Raw genomic sequence first — 19998 nt, 5'->3', positions numbered from 1 at the left:
TGCCAACTCCTTTTATTTAAATAAATCAACAATTGCCTTCATGTGACTCCTGCTGAAGAACGTAGAGCTAATCCTGACTCCCCCCACGACGAAGTTTTGTGCTGCCTGGGATGCCCAATACCCCAGCACGTTCTGGGGACAGGCGGCCGCTGTGGCTGCAGCCGCCGGGAGATTTCCCTCTGCCCACTGCTCCGGATGTTGTGGTTGCACGATCGCCCGAGCCAATCTAACCGCTGGCTGCTGTACTTGTGCTCTCCCTGGTCCCACCCTCTTACTCATGCTGGCTCTGGAAAGCTGTTCCAGCATGCCAAGCTGGCAGCAAACTCATGCAACAATTAAAAAAAGAGATTTCTCTCAAGTCAGAGCACTGAAACAGCTCAGCCAAACGCCCGGTGTGCAACACCACAGGTGAAGAAGGTAACCTAACCTGACCTGGGAGGTGGGCCCAGCGCCAAAGTTAACCCTGCTACGAGTAGCGGAACGAAGCATATCTTATCCTAAAGTCCTTTTCCACCTGAAGTGTCTAAGACAGAGCAGAGCAGCAACAGCCACCGCGGCGCGCTGATTTCGTGGGGTGTCTGCAGTTTGGTGTGGGGGTGACCAGCCAGCCCGGCCTAGCGATCTGGTGGAGCGGCTCCGGGATGTTTCCTGCCAGGAACAGCCTCCTGCCTTCTCCCGCACGGTGCCCGAGGCTCAAGGGAGTGACTGCCTGCTGCTTCTCCCGCTGCACAGCAACGCGCCCGGCAGTGCCAGCGCACGGGAGGCAGCGGGAGGCTGCCAGACAAAACTTGGGTGGGCTGAATCTGTGAAACTGCATTCTCAATGACTGAGAACGAGGGTGAGCTGCAGCCCCCTCTGGGGTCAAGTTGTGAACGCTTACGAATAGAACAATTGCTGTTTGGGTGAGGTTACGTGGAGCCTCCGGCTGCCCACTGCGGGAAGAGGGCTGCCCTGTTCCCCTTCACGCCTGGCCTTGCCCTCCTGTTCCCGACAGGGAATGAGATGGTCCAGTTTGCCCATCTGGCACAGAACCAGCTTGCGGGCAGTCCCCTCTGTTGGGTTAGCAGGACAAACATGCTTAACAGCGTGCCAGGAAACGCTCGAGCCAGCACAGGCTGGGACCGTCCCAGGCGCTCGCAGCCAAACTTTGGGACAACCCCCCTGGCTCACCCCGGCGGGCCGGGACCGTCCCAGGCGCTCCGCCGGCAGCCCCAGCCCGCGCTGAGCCACAGGCGGCGGCGGCCGAATTATTATTCACGGAGGGTCATGAATATTCATGAGGGCGCCCGCCTCTCCCCCCCGCCCGCTCACGTCACGTGACGCCGCGAGGCCGGAAGCGGCCCTGCCGGCGGGGCTCGGGGACGCCGCGCGCCCGCCCGCCCCCCGCCCGCCACAGCCACTTCCGCCCTTCCGCCAGCCCGGGCTTCCCCGCGCGCCGGCGCCCTCCGCGCTTCCGGTAAGCGCGCGCGCGCCCGACCCCCACCCCGACCTCCGGCCGCGGCGACCTCGCCGGTGCCCCCGACCAGGGGAGCCTGCCCCCGGCCGCCGCCGCCGCTCCGCCGCCCCGTTTTCAAGCGAAACCGCTGATGACGCCGTTCCGCTCCTCTCGGCGACCCGGAAGCGCCGAGGCGCGCCCCGCCCCCTGACCCGGAAGCTCCTCCCCGCTGTCTTTCCGGTGAGGAGGCCGCCGCCGCCGCCGCCGGAGCCGGGCTGGGGCCGCCGCTGGGGGGGAGCCCGGTAATGTGCGGGGCGGCGGGGCCGCAGGCAGGGGGCCGGGCAGCGGGACTTCCGGGGCCGGGGCGATCCGGAAGCGGAAATGGAGGAGGGCGGGCTGTCTGTCTGTCTGTCCGTCCGCCCGTCTGTCCCGGTGTCGGGGGCTCCGCCACGGGGGAGCCGCGCTCCGGGCCGGCCCCGCCCTCGGCCGTCGCGGGGGGAGGTGGGTCTGGGCCCTGCGAGGAGCGGCTGCCCGGCACATGCCCGGGGTGCCCCGGCCCTCGGGCCCCGCGGAGCGCCGCCCGCTGCCATGCGGGGCCCCGGGCGCCCCGGTAACCGAGGCGGTTTGTTTGCAGAGCCGGCCCTGGAAGGAGGAGAAATGCAAGAGGAGGGAGAGTGAGAGGGGTAAGGAGCTCCCGGAGCTGCGTGAGTGACCCCCCCCCCCCCCCCCCCCCCGGGGGCTGCCCCGGGGGGGGGGGAGATGGGATGGGCCGCGGGTCCCGGAATTGGGGGCTTGGAGGCATTTGAGCTCCAGGGTGCGGGAGAAGGGATTGACCGCCTGGAAGGAACTGAGAGGCAGGATATGCCCTCTTCCAGGCACCTGTTCCAACAGAGGCTCGCCCGGTCGGGGTGGAGGCTACACAAGTGTCGGGGAACGGCACCAAAGTTCTATCTCCGACGTGCGGGTTTGGGATTCAGGACTTTGTCCGGTACATTCGGGATATTCCTGATGTGTGTTCAAATGCGCTTGTTCTAAAGGTGTAGCAGCGTTTGAACTTTTTGGTGCTTATGAGTTCCGTGGAAGCATTTTTGCTTTTGATCTAACAGCCTGTGTGGCTTTCAGCATCCTTAGTATTTTGCAGCAATTAAGCCTAAAAGCTCCTTGTGATTGAACAAAGATCTTGGGCAGACATAAAACAACTGTGCAAATTGTTCCCGAGTATTACACTCAGGGCCTTTTGTTGACTGAAAGCTCCGTGCCGAATAGGAAATAAAAGCCAGGCATCTGGAGAATAAAGAAAACCGTGTTAAAAGTCAATCTCTGAATAAATACCTGCATATCCAACCTTGATTGTGCCTTCCAGAAACACAGCCTCTACCTCACCGTGTACTTGCACATGCTTTTATCTGTCTGTTTATGATTAAAGTGATGACCTGCCAAGAAGTATAAATCCAGCATGTTAAGTATATGATTCTGTGAAGTACTCTTGTGAGATCTAAACTCCAGATCCCTTGTCCCTTGTGAGTTCTCTGGTTCACTCGGTTGTTTATTTGGTGTATGTACCTTTGTGGCCTGTACATAGAAAGTGTTTTTGGTTTATATCAGGAGGGTACGTTGACATCTGTCTGATACTAGACTGGTGAATAGGAAGAAGGTCCCATCTCTGGCCTGTTTGTGGAAGCTGGGATGATGAAGGCACTGCAGTGGGAACGTGCTGTGGTACAGGGTTGAAGCTCCAGCCCATGTCTGGTAGTTATAGAGCAATTGGAAGGGTTACGTGCAGAGTTCTGGTAAAGTAAGTGTGAGCAGCGTCTGAGTGGGGGCTGCCAATAGGGGTGCATGTTTTCAAAATACCCTTTTAGCCTAAAAATGGGGTAGGGGAGGGACAGCTGTGGGTACTAGGACAGTAGGTTGGTGGAGGAATCTTACCTTTGTTTTCTGCCTTTGGAAGACTGGCTTGCTAGTTAAATTGCATGAAAGCTTCAACTTTTACACCATTTCTCCTTTTCCTCCACATTCTTGTAACTCCATCACACTCCAGCCTTTCAAGCCAGAAGTTTGAGGCCTGATAATACGCTCAAGCGTGAAGATTTTTCGATGGGGAGGTGGATTCTAAGGGAGTTTAATGAAATCAGTGTAGCCATCCTTTGAAGAATCAGTAAGAGCCGTATTTTGAGTTGCACACTTTGTAAACTGAGCAAACAAAAGTTAGGTTCTCTGTGGAGTTCTGGTGGAAGGCTAGATGGAGACAGGCAAACACTGAATGTCCTGGCCTCTGCTAGTCTGGATTTTGGAATCTGGAAATGGACTTGCTTTTCATTACTTGTTCTCTTTAAATAAGAAAGCTGTTGTGAGATTTTTGCTTAAATTGGCACCTTTCTGTTAAACTCCTGAAGTTTGCAGTTGCATCCAAGGGAGTCTTGGACAACTACAAAATTTCTTTGGGAAATGCATCTGATTATTATATGAGACTTTATGTTTTTGGAGAGTCAGGTCCACTTTGGTGGTTTTAATGTGGAAACTAAGCAAATAAGGGCTTATTTATTTTAAAAACAAAACCAAAACCAAGAAAAACCCCCCAAACTTGGAAATTCCAAACAATTCCAAACACCTTCTTGATTCAGGTGGTGCTCAATTGTGAAGGATGTGTTATCTCTTCATGTGTGCCCACCCTGTGGAAGAAAAAAGTCGTGTAATTAGGCGTTACCTGCATAGAGCTGTGCTGTGGGCAGTGTACTTAATAATTAATTTGGCTCAGAAAAGAAAGCAGAGGAAGGAAGGCAAGAGTCTTGCCCCATCAGCCTCTGATTGAATCACAGCAGTGTAAATCCAGAGTAATTCAGTCAGGCAGCGAGCAGTCTGACTGCATGCCACCAACGTAAGGTAAATAATTTATCCTTAAGTGTGTTTATTGGTTGATTTGCAGTGAGTGAGTGAGGCAGGAATACTTGGCCTTGCTGTTGCATGAGCAATTCATAAAACCAAAATTATCAGGTAATTTGGTTCATTTAAATACTGCTTCTCCACATAGAGGAAAATTATCTTCGCATTTTGGCTCACGCACAGCAATTCCACATGTATGTATTCTGTCCTGATATACTTATGTAATGTAGGTGTTTTGTGCTACTGGGGGCATGCCTCTGAGCTTCGCTGCTTATTGAGATAGACCCTTCAGAAAAAATACTGTTTAATTAATTAGACTGCTGACAGACCATAACAGGAATAGGACTGGGACAGTTTGCAGGCAGCTGCAGGAGAAACCTACAGTGGTTGCGCTCTCTGCCAGATGTATTCTGCGCATAGTTTTTACCTACCCCTTTTGCCATATTTGTCTAGGAATAGATGTATCTTCTGCTTCAGAAAATACTGGTTTGTTAATTTCTTTAGGTTTTGAATAGCTTTTTTGCAAGTGTAACAAATTTTGTCCACTAATGCTATTACACAGAGGAATGTAAGGATTAGAAAGGAAAGTGCTTCTTCAGTCAGGTGTTTCCAAAGAGAACAAGAGACTGTCTTTTGGTGTCTAACTGATCCTCTGAATGCATGGAGGGTTGAGATGGAGCAGTGGGCACTTGGCCGGGGACAGAGTCCTACAGAATCTTGTCCCAAAGATAGGAAGGAAATGGGCAATAGAGAGCCGTGACGTGATCTTGCTTAAACAGGGTATCTCAGGAGCAGGGGAATCAGGTTATTTTCCTACTGCTTAGTCTCATTGGAGGAGAGCAGGAATACTGAGTGATATTTCTGTGTTTATTTCAAGAGTGGGGCTTGGATGGGCAGCAGGAAGTTAGGAGCCCTAAGTTTGACTTCTTGGTCTGCTGTGGCTGTCTGTTATCTTGGGCAAGTCTATTTCCCTCTCTCTGCCTGTCTTTCTTCCTGTGTAACATAATGCTAATGTCCCTTTGCTGCATCTGGGTCCTTAGTGTTGAGCTGGGGTGGAGGGACAGGCAAAGTCCAAAATTTTCACTGCTTGTGGGGTCAGACTGTCTGTGATGCTGAAAAACAGTTTTCATCTGTATTTGCCTGGTTGCAGATGCACAGACTTCATTTATGCCATGTACTTGGGTGGATGATAATTGGGAAAATTTGGATGTGTTCTGGGTTTCTAGTCAGTCCTGTTCTTTGCATGGAGGACTACCAGGACAGAGGCATTTCAGATGGACCCAAGCCCATGGGAATAACATTTTCCACTGAAAATAATTTTTTTTTATTTGGGCAGATAGCTCAAAAGGGGGGAGAAGTTGCTCAAGAAAGACAGGGGAGATTAAGGAACTGTCACAGCAATAGACTGAGTCAGTTCCATGTTGGAGTCTCTTGGGTTTAATGGGTTTTTTGTGTGTGTGTGTCTGTCTGTCTTCCTTATCCTCCATTCCTCTTCCCTCCCCCCTTCTTCCTGCCCCCTGTGCCCAGCTAGGATGGAAGAATCTCATTTCAACTCCTCCCCGTACTTCTGGCCAGCAGTGCCCACCGTCTCGGGACAGGTAAGATGTTCCAACCTCTGTTACGTTGGTCCTGCTTCCTGTTAGAAGTTCATGCATGATGAGTGCTTCTGTTGCACTTCTTGCTCAGCCAGATGCTGGGCAAAGCTGTGCCAGGGTATGCTAAAACCTGTCCTTCCCCCCCATTTAGATTGAGAACACCATGTTTATTAACAAGATGAAGGAGCAGCTACTGCCCACAGAGAAGGGCTGCAGCCTGGCTCCCCCCCACTACCCTGCCTTGCTGACGGTCCCCACCTCTGTGGCCCTGCCCACTGGTATCTCCATGGACTCGGACACCAAGCCAGAGCAGCTGACACCACACAGCCAAGCCCCTGTGACTCAGAACATCACTGTGGTACCAGTGCAGTCTGCTGGGCTCATGACAGCAGGTAGGGCACTCCGAAGGCTTCAGCAACGTACAGAGGGCACTCTGGGATGGGGGAACACGAGATCCTGGTGAATCCTTATTGGCCTGTAGATTATTCCTAGCCTTACTGATAGTGTGGACTGCCTTGGCATGGTTTCACTGTGAATCTCTAGGCACCCCATACGTCTCCCCTCTTTATGGAAGTTTGACTTCCAGCAGTGGAGACTGGGAATACCTTGGGAGGGGAGGCTACCCTTCTGCTTGTGTTGTAGCCAAAAGTAGGTGCTTCTGTTGGATAAGGAGGTTGAGCATAATTGGAGATGTAAAAACTGACTTCCTCCACCTTCTTTTGTTCACAGGTCCTGGTCTGGTGATAACTTCCCCGTCAGGTTCTCTGGTGACCACAGCCGCCTCTGCCCAAACCTTTCCCATCTCAGCTCCCATGATTGTCTCTGCGCTACCCCCTGGCTCCCAGGCAGCCCTGCAGGTGGTTCCAGACCTGTCCAAGAAAGGGACAACCACCCTCACTGAAGGTGGAGGGGGTGGCGGGGGTGGGGGAGTTGCCCCCAAACCACCCCGGGGCCGGAAGAAGAAACGATTGCAGGAGTCAGGGCTGCCAGAGATGAGTGACCCCTTTGTGCTGACAAACGAGGATGATGAGGACCAGCACAAGGATGGCAAGACATACAGGTGGGGAGTGGGGTTAAACCTTTACTGTAACATTGCATGGGGATGGGGGTGTATTTAACCCTTCAGAGGGTTACATGGGGAGGAGAAGATCTCTGCCTTGTTCCTAGAAAGTCCCTGAGTAGAGAATCTTAGAGCTGCAGAAAGAGTTGAGTTTTCTTTCTGGTCAGGAATATTTACTGATGGGTTGACCCAAAACTAAGGATTTCCTTTTAGTGGACAGTCTTGATTTCCTGAATATATAGTTGTTAATGTTACTAGGTTAGTTAATGACCAGGATGTTACGGAGGCTAAACTATATCCTTGATGTCACGGCCAGGTAGTATGGCTGGTGCACTGCAGAGTGCAGTGCTGTCTGGTGCAGCTGGAGCACTTCTGGTGTAGCTGAGAGCCCTGGTGTACCTGGGTGCTCCTCAGTTAGGACTCCAGTCTGTCCAGTGTAAAGACTACAAACTGGAGACACATAGAGCAGGAAGTGAACTGTGGTGATAGTGTTTGCTCCTGTGTGTATTGCCCCATGTGATCTCCTCCTATTTCAGCACTCCAAATAAAACAAGGAAAAAATTGTCTTTCTGAATTAAATATAAGGGTGTTTCTGAACCCTAAGTGTGTCAGATAAGAGGGAGGAGAGTTCTGAGCCCTGAGGTTGGGTTTCTGAGTTTGGAGGGATGTGGCTTGAGTTTACGAGTGATGGGGAGGAGAGAGATAAGCTAGGAGGGGATACTTGAACCAGAGCATAAACAGTGTGGGTGTTTCAGAAAAGGTGGGAACCAGACAGAGCAGAAAGTGGTAGGGAGTAAATGTGATGGTCTGTCTTCAGTGGGAAGCAGGAGCACTTATGGGTGATTCAGTGATAGGTGTTTCTGATGGATGATTAAGATAAATAAGAAGCGAAGTAGTAACCAAATTGAAACAGAAACAGAAGATGGTCCCTAGGTCTTCTCACTTCCCTGCAATGTGCCCAGGATCCCATCTCAAACAGTTTTCTCTTTATCATCCTAGATACTCTTTGTTTTGGTACAGATTGAGTTATCTTTCTGGAATTAAGCCATAGGAATATGAAGGCATCTACACAGCATCTGTGCACCCACCTCAGGCATTTTTTCACTTTTAACTATAGCATTTTTTAAATACTTACATATTTAATCAACATGGTTAAATGGGTACAAAACTAGAGCTTGGATCAGCCTTTTTATCTTAGCCAATGTCCCAGTTCTTCCACTTTGAAAATATAATCAGCGTATGGTGAGGAAGGGTGGGAGTGTTAGGTAGCTTGCTATTTGTAATCCCACCATTTATTTTGGGCCATAGCCACAGTTCCACACTACTCAAGCTGCTTACAGTCTGGGTTGCTAATTAGGTTGTTAAATATGTATTTACAGGGGACACAATTGGCAGTGAACACTAGAATTAAAGCTGAACCAGGGCTTTAATTATAGCTCCTTGTTTACTTGTAAGTTTGGAAAAAAAATGCCCAGGACCAGGTGGAGTGACTCAGCAGAAACTTTATGAACACGCATAGTCTGTGTAACAGCTCATGAAAAAGGCTTTGCAGGGAAAAAACAGATGAGTATATATCTGAGGACATGTAATTTCTTTATTTTTAAGATTTCTTTTATGTTTAGTCCAAGTGTGGTACCTCTTCCTCCAGCCCCCATCCCAAGCAGGCCTTCCCTCTGAGCAGTGCTAAGGTGTGAGAGAGCTAAATTGAGATTTATTGAAGACCACCAAGGAGTGCTCCTGCCCTCCTTGAGATCTGCTCTTTGGATGATGCATTTCATTTGCAAGTTTGGAACTAAAAATGATTGTTGGAAAAACACAGGAAAGTGTTACCTTCTCTTGGAGCTGTGGGAGAGAAAACCTTTGTGAAACATCGTAAAATCGTTTCTCTATAATATGCATATGAATAGACTCGCAAGTTAAAACTTTGAGGAATACTGGGATCCTTCTGTATTCTAGAGGATGATTTCAGTAGTTCCCGTCACTACAGTATGCAGACATATGCTAGCTAAATTAAGGCTGTGGGTGAGGTTCATCTACTCCTGCTTCTTTCTCAGGCTGGAGGAGGAGTTGGCTGTGGCATTCATATGACTACGTTTGTATGATTTCACTGATTCCCATGATGAGATGCTGAGAATAATCTACTCAGATTCCTGGAAGGAGTTGTACTATATTGATCAGTGTGATTTTTTTTTTTTTTTTTTTAATACCCAGTTCCTAAAGCCTGGGATTATTTTGTCAAATTTAATTATATTTTTAAGCTTTCTTTTTGAGTGCTGTGAGCTCTCTTGTCTTGAGTGTCTGGGCAGGTGGCTAATATTGGTAATTCCTGACTCCTAGTGTGGTGATAAAGACAGAGTAAGGCCTTGAATGAGCAGCATAGCTAGGCAGATGTGGAAGGAGTTGAAGCACAAACCTTGATACATATATTACAGCTCATCCCATTCTCTACTAAATGTAGAGATGCTTTCTTCAGCAAATGGCAGCTGTTTTGATGCTGTATCATCTCTAGAAGTGAATTAGTAGGCTGCTGTGGAAGTGGTGCAAGAATCTTTATGACTAGGGGTTTTTCTGTAAGAAAAGGTGTGCGGTTTTTGCTAACGATGGCAATACTTACAGCTCTTCGATGCCTGTCCTTAGGATTAGTCTGGCAGAGTCCTTGGTGCTTTGCGTTGTGCTACTGGAAGAGTGCTTGCACCTGCAGGGGACAGCATCTAACCCAGTCCTGTGAAGGATTTTCCTTTATGAGTAATGTCACTTCAGTTGTGTCTGGATTCATCGTCAGCTCTTTGTTAATCTTCCCTGACATCTTTGTAGAACTTGCTTTTTCTTTGGAAAATGAGATCAGCATCAAGAGTCTTTCTAGAAAGATGCTGGCACTGTGAATCCCAGTGCTTTAAAAGGTGCTGAGGAAAAGGTAGCAAACAGGTCATGGATACAGTAGGATTGTTGTTTAGTCCTGGTGTGGTGCCTGTACATGTGCACTTTTAGAAGTCTGTGGTGTGATGTGATCAGTGGACAAGACTGATGAAGTCGTTCAGCTGCTCTGGCTCAGATCATCAGTTCTCTTTTTCTTGACAGTTGTCTAAGTAGTTTCTTCGTAAGAGATAGTATAGGCATTGCTAGGTTCTGGTGTTAAGCAAAATCTAGGATGAATACCGATTTGTAGTCTGGAATGGTTTTGCAAGCTGTGCTCTGGAGCCTCGGATACCAACAGAAAGGTCGTAGGCTTGAGAAGGGCCTTGCTGTCATAGTTTAATCAACAACCTCTGTTTTCTCAACTTCTAGTTTTGAGGGTTCCCTACTTTCGCTGGGGAACAGCAGGGAGGTTGGGAGACAATAAGCAGCTGAGGGACATAGGAAACTTCTGAGATGAATCCAGGGTGCAAAGTGAACAGAAGCCTTATGAAATTGAGCTGTAGAAGGTGAGGAACCTGGATGGAGACCCTCATTAGGGAGCAAATTACCTACACGAGGGGAACCAGTGGTTTGAATACAGCAGGTGAGCATCTTCTGAGACATGTCTTGTTTTGAGCCTGTTTTTTCTGACCTGTACTGGATTTAGCATTGCTGTTCGGTGAACTTCCCATAGTTTTGAATTGATTTGTAATGTGGTGGCTATGGCTTTTGTAAGCCACATATGTCTGTGAAACTATTGTTGAATTTGGCCTGTTTTGAGCTTAGAAAAAATCTGTTGAGCATGCGCTGAGATGATTTATAGTTTGGTGGTTGAAATAAGTGAAGGTTGTATTCTCTTTGCTGTTTCTTGAGGCTTGCACGACTCCAGGCACAGGCAATCCCATCTCCACAGAGAGGAGACAAACACACCCTAACTTCTTTCAGTTTCTGTGTGAGGCTGGACTATGTATCTGCTCTCTTGGCACCTCTAAGCATCTTACAGAGCTGCACTGAAGGGCCAAGCATGCTTTTCCTTCCGGCACAGCTGCTCCTCCTTCTGTTTTGGAAGGAATCTTCAGTGCTCAGTGTGGACAGTAATCTCCCTTTCTGATGGGCACAAAAGCAAGGCATGAGAAGACACTGCTGGTTCAAATGTGGTAGGGATGAGAATGAGGTATGTGCAGGGACTGGAGCTGTTTGTGTTGAGTAAATCTGGAAACTTGGTTGAGATGGGAATTAGAAAGGAAGAGAGAAAAGACAAGAGCCTACAAGCTAGGGAATGCAGCAGCAGATATGATGGGGAGCCTCTTTGCAAGGGAGAGATGGGAGAGCTAGCACAGGAATAAGCTGTAAATGGCCAAGATTGAGGGGAGGAGGAAAGAACCAGACCTGCTAGGTGCTGGAAAATGAGATACCTAGAAATGGCAGAACAGAGAGGGACAAGGGTATGGGATGTACACCAACAAACAGAAGCATGGGGGAGAGGAGATAAGTGTTAGGTGATTGAGGGAATGAAATAGGGAAGAGCCCCTGCGGTAGAGGATCGAGAGGCTGGGGTACATGGGTAAAAAGCTTGGGTCTGGGCTTTGGTGCAGGAGAGGGGATTGCTCTGGGCTAGAAGGCTAAGGGCAAAGGGTGAATTAAGTTTGAAGTGTCAGGCAGAAAGTTTGACCACATTCCCTCCAAAGCCTAGAAATATTAAACCCAGTGTTTCTAAATTTTGCCATGTCTTTGATGTCAGCACAAGAATGTGACCTCCTCTGGCAAAGAACCTCATCTCCCTCTTAGGCTAGAAAAAGGTGACAAAGAATTGTTGCTGTCATTTATCATCTTAGCTGCAGTGGCAGAGGTCTGTGCAATGGATTTTAAGATTGCTGATGACCAACGTGGGTGTCAGTATGATGCCACACGTTGGAATTTCTGTTTGCTTTTTTTAACAAGTAGTTCCGTGAGCAGCGGAACTAATGATGCCTGGTTTCCAGCGGCTCTCTCCTGTGTGGATTCTCTGATGTCTAATCAAGGGTGAGCTTATTAGCCCTTTCCCTCAGCAGAGGACTCCAAGAGAGTCTCTCTTCTTTCCTCAGCTGCATATTTTTGAGACTTGTATTGACTTTTAAGATCCTTACCCCTTTTCCAGATTGGTTGGAATTGGCTTATGATCTCAGAACTCTAAGGAAGACAGTTGCACATGCACATTTACATATACACATGCAGTTTGTACACATAATCCTTGCTTTGTACATAAATGCAGTGCTTGGAGGTTAGAAAATGACAATCAGATTGGCCACATGCCTCAGAGTATAATGAGGTAAAAACTTGGGTTATGGTAAGTTCTCTCCCTTCTGGTGAGATACTGTAACTGTGTGTGTGTGCATGTATGTGCTTTCCCTTGGCAGTTCCTCATAGTGCCAAACAGAAGGAATTGACAGGAGAAGTTCTTCAGTCACAAATTCTAGTTTTGGCATGTTACTTGTCAATGGAAATGAGTGTGTGCAAGGGAATAAGTGGAACAGTTACAATTTCAGCTTGGGAGAGAGGGAACTTCAAAACTATTTTTTGAGCCTCTTACCTGATCACACCTTAATTTGGCCCTATTGAGTCAATGCCCTCTGATACCATCCTTGATTAGTTAGTTATTGGTACATGATAGCCTGTCAGAGTCCTGCATGTTTGCTCAACCTGAAAGGAATGTTCTGTCAAAAGAAAATAAAATGCATTGACATGGGATTGTGGAATTGAGGAGGATGATCTGGGGAAGGCATTTGCTGGTACGAAGAACTGCTGATTACACTTGCCTCTGCCACAGATTGCTGTGGTATCATACAGCCCTACAGATAATCTTGCCTTGAAGTGTGTGCAAGTATGAATTAGGTCAAATCCTCAGTGGATTTGCATTTGTCTCAGGCTACAAATGACCACAGAGAGTTACCCTGCAATAATTAACATTTGGTGTTCCCAAAAGCATAATCTCAAGTATCACTGAATAGTCCTCTGTCACGGGTCAGACCCTGCTTTGCTTTGCAGAAGTGTTGCATCTCATAGCAGTGGCATAGACATCTATAGGAGCAGTGATATGAATGTATGTGATAGGAATTTTCCTTCAAAGGAAAAAAAGGGGTCACAGATATCAGTTTGGCCACTTGGAATTAGTGAATATGTCTCTCTTACTGTGTTTCACTCTGTCTTTTGTGATTCCTTTCCCTTACAAAAAATAAAACAGGGACATTGTGGGGATAGATGAGTGCTTATGGAGCACTGATCTTTTTGTGGTGGGTACAAGAGATGAGTGATTCTGCTTCACGAGGTTGGAATTGCATGTGGTTGACAAGGTTTATGACTGTCCAGAGTGGTGATAGAAAAAACTCCACATTTGCTTGTTAAGTATGTCTGTGTAACAAAATAAGAGTGCAATTCTGTGGAAACAGTCGATAAGGCTGTATCAGAACACACCTGCATTGCAGAGCCAAATTATGGTGACATGGATGACCTTAATCCTGGTGTTTCCAAATTTCCTAGTGCTTTCTAATGGGGCTTCTGTATTCTTTTAATTTTAGCTCTTGCATGTTATCACCATACTAGGAAGCACCTTATTGTGTTTTATTGTTTTGTTGGTCTTTTATGCTAATGGTGACTGATTTCAAAAATTGGCAGACAGTGTCTTAGGCCTGATGTTCAGTGATTTGTAGGTCAACAGAAAGTCATGGCTGATAACCTAAAGATAAAAGCAGTGCTGGTGGATAGCTGTAAAAAAAGGGGATCTTTATGTGGTCGATTGTTCAGACAAAATATATTTTAATACAGTCCCATGGAAGACTGAGCCTTTTGGGACAGCGTGACGTCTCCAGCAGCCAGGGATTGAGGTCCAGATGTTTGGACACAATGGGAAACATTATCAGACAGAAGTGTCTTGTTAGACTATTGAATGTCTCTGATCTAAAGATAAGGAGAGGGGAGGAACAGTATCCTGGAAAGCAATGACTGTGAAAAAGACTTTTAGGAATTAAGTGACATCATGAAAGCTCCCAGTGCGAGAGTATGACAGAAAAGGTTAAGGTGCAACTGTTGAAAGCATAAACGATAGAGTCATTAAAAGAAGACAGGCAACTTGTGAAGTATGCTGAAATACCACAAAATTCTGGATCAGGTATTTTTAAGGTCATTTGGAAAAATGGACAAAATTCAGGGATGTTCTCAAATCTGAGAACTGGGAAAGTGCCATATGATGAGGGCATTTAAAACTTCTCTCTGCCTTGCCAGTATATGAGACTATGCTTTTCTGCAGCCTTATCAAGCCACCAGGTAACTGAAGGACTGTGGAAATAAGTTGACCAAGATCTCTGACCATAGTGGATAGATTTGTTACACACACCAGTAGTGTAAATTGTTCAGTGGAAGCACAGTGTTGGCTTTTGAACAGGAGCTGATGCTGGGTGTGCCAGTGTGGAAACAGAGGTACAATTCCCATGCCTTCATTTGGCATCTTCATACTTGCTGGCTTTATTTAGGTGTTGCCCAAGTGTACCTGTATATCTTGGATGTTAGTTTTGTCTCCTTTCCCTGCCTCTTACAAAATATTAACAAGAAAGTGTTTTAACTTCAGCTTAAAAAAACTGAGGGAATGCAAGGGTCAAGTTAGCATTTATCATGAACTGTGCATCCATTATTATGCTATGCTTGCATTAGTTACTTCATTAACTCTGCATTGCAAAGGCAGGACATTTCCTTCCTTGCTAAATGAACTGCTGACTCTGACAGCCTAAATCTAGTTTAACTTCAGACCTTCCAGTTTTGATTTTTATTTTAATAAACTCATAGTCTAACTTCTATTTGTAGCCTAAAAGAAGGAGCAAGGACTCAACTAACTTGTAAGTCTACTCTCAGTAGATACTAGGAATTTGAATTCTCAGAGCCATGTAAAAGCTTACATAGTTTTCACTACTGTGATACTGATTAATTAAGCACTTGATTGAAAAAGGCTGTTCATCCATGTTAGGCAATTTTTACTATGAGCTGGTGTTTCAGATGGTATTTTATCTCCTAACAGCATCTGATGAATGAGGCGGAACATTCCATGAAAAGTGGAAAAAAATACAGCGCTGTGTGCCACAGAGTTGTAGTGTAGTTGCTATAAGCATCATTTTGTTTATGACTCATTGTGATGACTTTCATATGGGAGTAGAATTAGAATTGCACATCCACCTTTTACTGGCATTTCATGATTTTTCAGAGCGTCTCTGTCTAACATGAACATTTTCTGAATGTCTTTATTTCCTATAAAAAGAAAGCATTGTAAGCATTGGAAGGGGTTACTTTTGATCTCTGGCATATGGCTGAGTGCTAATTTAACTGTTGATATGAACCTCTGTGTTATTAAGGATATTTTCTCCAAGGCTGTCTGAATTTCCAGAGCCATAACAAGCAGCTGCAGGGGATGTTGTGTCACACCGTCAATGGGAATGCTGCAGTCATTTCTGTTACTTGCTGTCAGAAAGAATGCAGCCAAAGGAGGGGTAGTTTAGAAGCACAGTGGGGAGACTATTAAAAATGGATATTAAACAGAGGAGGGATAGAAATCAATTACTTCATAGAGTGTTTCATTCATGCTTAGCAAAGAGCACTCCCTACTTTTCCTCTCCCCAGCCAGAATTTCACTGAAGTAGAATACTGAAATGCTGCAATTGTCAGATGGGATGTTCTCATTATCCATATAGATTTAACATTTTTTTGAATCCACATTTGCCCACTAGAGGGCTGATTGCATCGTCCCCTTTAATATTTGATGTTGTCTGAGGCAGAATGTGAAGCCCTTAATTAAATGGATCATTTGTTCCCTTGAAAAAGCCTGATACCACACAATAAAAAATTCTGAAATGCAGCTTTCTGTTATATTCCAGGGCTTTTTTTAACTCATAAGGCTCATGAATTTGTTAATGCTGCATAACAGTCTTGCTCTCTCAGGGTTGATGCTAATTAGATGATTAGAAAATGAGTCCTTGCAAGATTTTCATTCTAAATGTTGTTTGAAAAACAGTATCAGAATGTCTATAACTGCTAAATTCAGACAACAGGGATTGGTTGGTTGGTTTGTTTGTTTGGGGTTTTTATTTTGATTTTGGGGGTTTTAAGGGGGTTGGAGTTTTGGGGGGCTTTTGTTATTGGTGTTGAGGCCTGTTTTTTCTAACAATCAGGTTTATCATTGTCACACAAGTGCCGGTAAGGTTTTGAAACAACTTCTTTATAATTTTATTTTGAAGATAGAAAAGGACATGCAGTCTGTTTCTCTTCATTGAAGTTTATTGTAGAGAATTTCTGACCTGAAGGCAGATAGCTGGCAAAGAAAATAAATAAAGGAAAGGGTGCACAGAAGTTACAGAAGATAAAGTAGATGGCTTTATGGCACTATAGATTTAATGCATGGGACTACTTAGACTTGACAGCATGGTAAAGTTCATTAATTTTTTAGAACAGAACAGACTATTTAAAATACAGTGTCCTGTGTACAGCACAGAAGAGATTAAACTAGAGCAAAACCCTTAGAAGGATATTTCTCTCAGAAAGGATATTTCTCTCAGAAAGGATTCTCAAAATATTGATTGTAGGGGCCAAATGATTGAGACCATGTTGTAGCCTCCGAGCATTGTTCCAAAGATGCATTATTCTCATGGTTGGAAAAGGCCTGTTTCCTCTTTTTTTTCACTTCTAGTGTCAGTTGTTGTTTCTCATTATATCTTTTTTTGTTCATAAAATAAGCCCCTAGTAACTGATGTTTTTCTCCCTATGTAGATTTATTTGGATATTGACCAAGTTATCTTTAAGCTTTACTCCAAACCTAGATTGACTGGAGTCAGTGAATCTTTCCTGCAAAGCCAGTTTTCCACATGCCATCATTCTTTAAGTTTGTGTGAGTTTTTCAGTAATCGTTGAGGACATGGACTTCAGAATGAGGCATGCTGTTGGCAAGAGCAGTTGCTCCCCTCCTGTATACAAAAAGGATACCTGCTATTCCCGTTTGTTTTGGTGAACCACATTAGCACAGCATCACACTGGGAGCTTGTTCTCAATTGAATGGTTCCTTTTCAGAGGGCTGATGTTGTGGAACGGGGTTCAATTGAGAGTAATGGAAGTCAGCATCTGCTGAGAAGGAGCTTGCTTAAAAGTCAAGCATGGGATTATGCTGTAATTGCTTGCATTAGCAGGGAACTGGACTTGGTGACTCAAAGGAATTTTTCAGTTCACTATTCACCTCAAATTGTATTTCTAACGTTGGTGCTTTTAAGGATACACAGTCCTCATCCTCTAAGTATGACTTGATTACTGCAAAATACATATGCTGTATTCAAGTCTAGCATTTTGGCAAGTCTGGAGCAAACTGCAACTTGATATAGTTTGGTTTATAAACCAAGAGCTACTTTTTTTTAAAAGGTGATGCTGATGTTCCTTTTTACTCCTTTTATCTTTAATAGATGTAGGGATAAACAGCCAAATTGCTTCTGTTTCTTGATTCCAGAAGGGATTGGTGTGTGAGGAGGGATTTATGTAAGGATGTACTTAGTTTGCATGTTCTGTTAGGGCTTGCAATTAAAATGGATTAAGAGAAAGATGAAGGTAGAACACGTGGGAACAACCGTTAGAGATGATAATGAATGTAAAAGACCAGAGGTGGAGAGGAGGGACATGTTACAACAGGTGTGTGTTAGAGCACTTGCTAGGGAGGCATGGCTTCCAGCTATATGGCTTGGAATCAAGCTGTGGCTCGGAAGGGCCTGTGGAAGTTAAGGTAGGTGCTGGATAAATACTGCTTACATGACATATGCTAATCAGACTGCACACATCATAAAGCTTCTGGCTCCAACAGAGTCACAACAGTAGATGTAATGAAGTATCCTCCTGAGAGGAGATAGATATGGGGAGGAGCAGGATCAGCTCTCTGTGGCTTGTAATACCTGTAGAGACTTCTGGTGCTGAGCAGTTTTGTAAACACTATAAAACTCCAGGAAATTCCCAGACAAAACCACTGTGAAGGTTGAATTCGTGTTAACCAGACTTCCTCTGGATGGCATTTCTTCTCTCAAATGTGACCCTGGAAGTTACATGTGGAGGTTCAATTTTGTCTTTAATGCAAATGAAAAGCCGAAATTCCGATAAACCTTAACTCTGCCCCTTGGTTGACACACATTTAGGGGGGGTGGGGGAAATAAGTTTAGTAACTTGGATGCAGCTTCTATCTCTCTGTCAAATTATCAACCACAAAAGCTTTTACTATGTTGAATTGTAAAACAGTATGAGCTTCTCTTAACAGCCTGGTGGTGTGGTAGAGGAACAGTTTTTAACAGCAGCATCCATAGCAGAGTGATGCCAACTGCTTCTTCTTGTTCAAAGAGTCTGTGTGTTAACAAATACACTTCTGATCATTATGGGAACAGATGGATCCAAACGCCCAGACAAAATATTTTACATCACATCAGTAAGACTGAAATGATGAAAGCCCACTAGACCAATGAAATACCACATTTGATATCCAGAGTATCTTGGTGAGACCCGCTAAGAAAGCAGCACTGCTGTTATTCTCAGCATTTTGTATCCTAGATATTTGAGTGTCTTTGCCAAAAATGGGAGCAGAGTTAAGTGGATTTGGCCATAACTGCTCTCACAGACTTCACAGCACATGGAATTAACTTCAATATGAACTATAACCTGGGATTGCCAGGTTTTCCAAGGTTTTTTTGACCGAAATAAATCATAGACTAACAAAGTGGGGGTTTTGTCTGGGAATTATTCCTGTCCCCTTAGGATTGCTGTCAGAAAATTTCCAAAGTGCTGCCCTGTCTCTCTTGCAAGCCAATTGGTTTCTTCCAACACCTTTACTTGTCTGGCTGTGAAGTATTGTTTGGTCTGTTACACCAGCTCCCAGTTTAAATTTGTCCCCCTGGGACTGGAGCCCAGCAGTGTCCCAGGTGAAACCTCCCCAGCACCACAGAGTAGGAAAACACCCCTTCTTCACTCAGTGTGGAATATCCCATGCAGTTAGAGCTGATCCGTACTGGGGCTTACCCCCATGTGACGCTGTCTCTTCCCCTCGCCCCGGTCCCAGGTGCCGGATGTGTTCGCTGACCTTCTACTCCAAGTCGGAGATGCAGATCCACTCCAAGTCCCATACGGAGACAAAGCCACACAAGTGTCCTCACTGCTCCAAGAGCTTCGCCAACAGCTCCTACCTGGCCCAGCACATTCGCATCCACTCAGGGGCCAAGCCCTACACGTGCAGCTACTGCCAGAAGGCCTTCCGCCAGCTCTCCCACCTGCAGCAGCACACACGGTAAGGGCCAGAGGAGGCTGGGCCCCTCCGCACTGCATGTTGCCGTCATCCCAGCATGCTGTGAGCACCTCAGTGGGCAACTGCCTGGGGAGACCTGGCTGGTTTTCACAGGCTGGTCAGGTCTCGTACACGTCAGACTGGCAGTAGCGGTATCTGGCACATGAGACTGGTCCCTGGCTGTGAGGGGCTGGGTGCGCTGCTCAGCCGGAGAGGCATTCGCAGTGGAGTGATGCTTTCTGACAGGAGGTAGGGCTGGTTGTGTCAGTGTGAGAGTAGAGTGGCCATAGGAGGACTGTTCCCTGTCACCCCAGCGTAGTTCTGCCAAACATCTCAAGTCCAGGCTTGCAGCCCCCCTGCTATTTCAGCCGTAGGCTTCCCACACACAGCTCTGCCAATGCCCCTCAGTCCAAGCTCTATAGTTCCTCTCTCTGGATCCTTCCCCGGTGCAGACAGACCATGGTCTCTTGAATCCAAGCGGAGCACAGTTTGAGACCAAGAGAGCTCATGCTGTGTTTGGAGTTCCTTCATGTAGCAGATAGCGTGGTGCTGTCCCACCCCCTTTGTGCCCTCATTCCATCAGCACTAGCCAGATGGCGGTCATGTCCAACTGCTGCTGCTCCTCCTCCTCTTCGGCAGGATCCACTCCAAGCTCCACACGGCGATTGTCAAGCCGCACAAGTGTCCTCACTGCTCCAAGAGCTTCGCCAACACATCCTACCTGGCCCAGCACCTCCGCATCCACTCGGGGGCCAAGCCCTACACCTGCCGCTACTGCCAGAAGGCCTTCCGCCAGCTCTCCCACCTGCAGCAGCAC

At 46.4% G+C, this 19998-nt stretch overlaps 1 protein-coding gene across 22 annotated transcripts in view; it reads left to right on the top strand.

Annotated features, from left to right (window-relative positions):
* Positions 1-1437: 1437 nt before the first annotated feature.
* Positions 1438-19998, top strand: part of ZNF384 (zinc finger protein 384) — a 27149-nt gene continuing 8588 nt past the window's right edge. The window contains exons 1-9 of one of the 22 annotated variants that reach the window (XM_042031291.1): positions 1509-1737; positions 2070-2118; positions 3041-3230; positions 5850-5916; positions 6065-6305; positions 6643-6973; positions 11810-11890; positions 18960-19184; positions 19821-19998. In XM_042031291.1, the coding sequence (XP_041887225.1) occupies positions 3178-3230; positions 5850-5916; positions 6065-6305; positions 6643-6973; positions 11810-11890; positions 18960-19184; positions 19821-19998 (1176 nt within the window). In that variant the 5' untranslated portion in view covers positions 1509-1737; positions 2070-2118; positions 3041-3177. Of the gene's footprint in view, positions 1457-1508; positions 1738-1847; positions 1937-2069; positions 2140-2798; positions 2956-3040; positions 3231-5845; positions 5917-6064; positions 6306-6642; positions 6974-11809; positions 11891-18959; positions 19185-19820 lie in introns of those variants that run through there. The other 21 variants (XM_042031275.1, XM_042031274.1, XM_042031280.1 and 18 more) reach the window with 21 other exon arrangements.

This window comes from Corvus kubaryi, unplaced genomic scaffold (genome assembly GCF_017639235.1).
Source record: "Corvus kubaryi isolate FWS band 111438036 unplaced genomic scaffold, C.kubaryi_AGA036_p1.0 37341, whole genome shotgun sequence".
Lineage (NCBI taxonomy): Eukaryota > Metazoa > Chordata > Aves > Passeriformes > Corvidae > Corvus > Corvus kubaryi.
The sequence above is the reverse complement of the archived record's forward strand: the minus strand, read 5'-3'. Positions and strand labels throughout refer to the sequence as shown.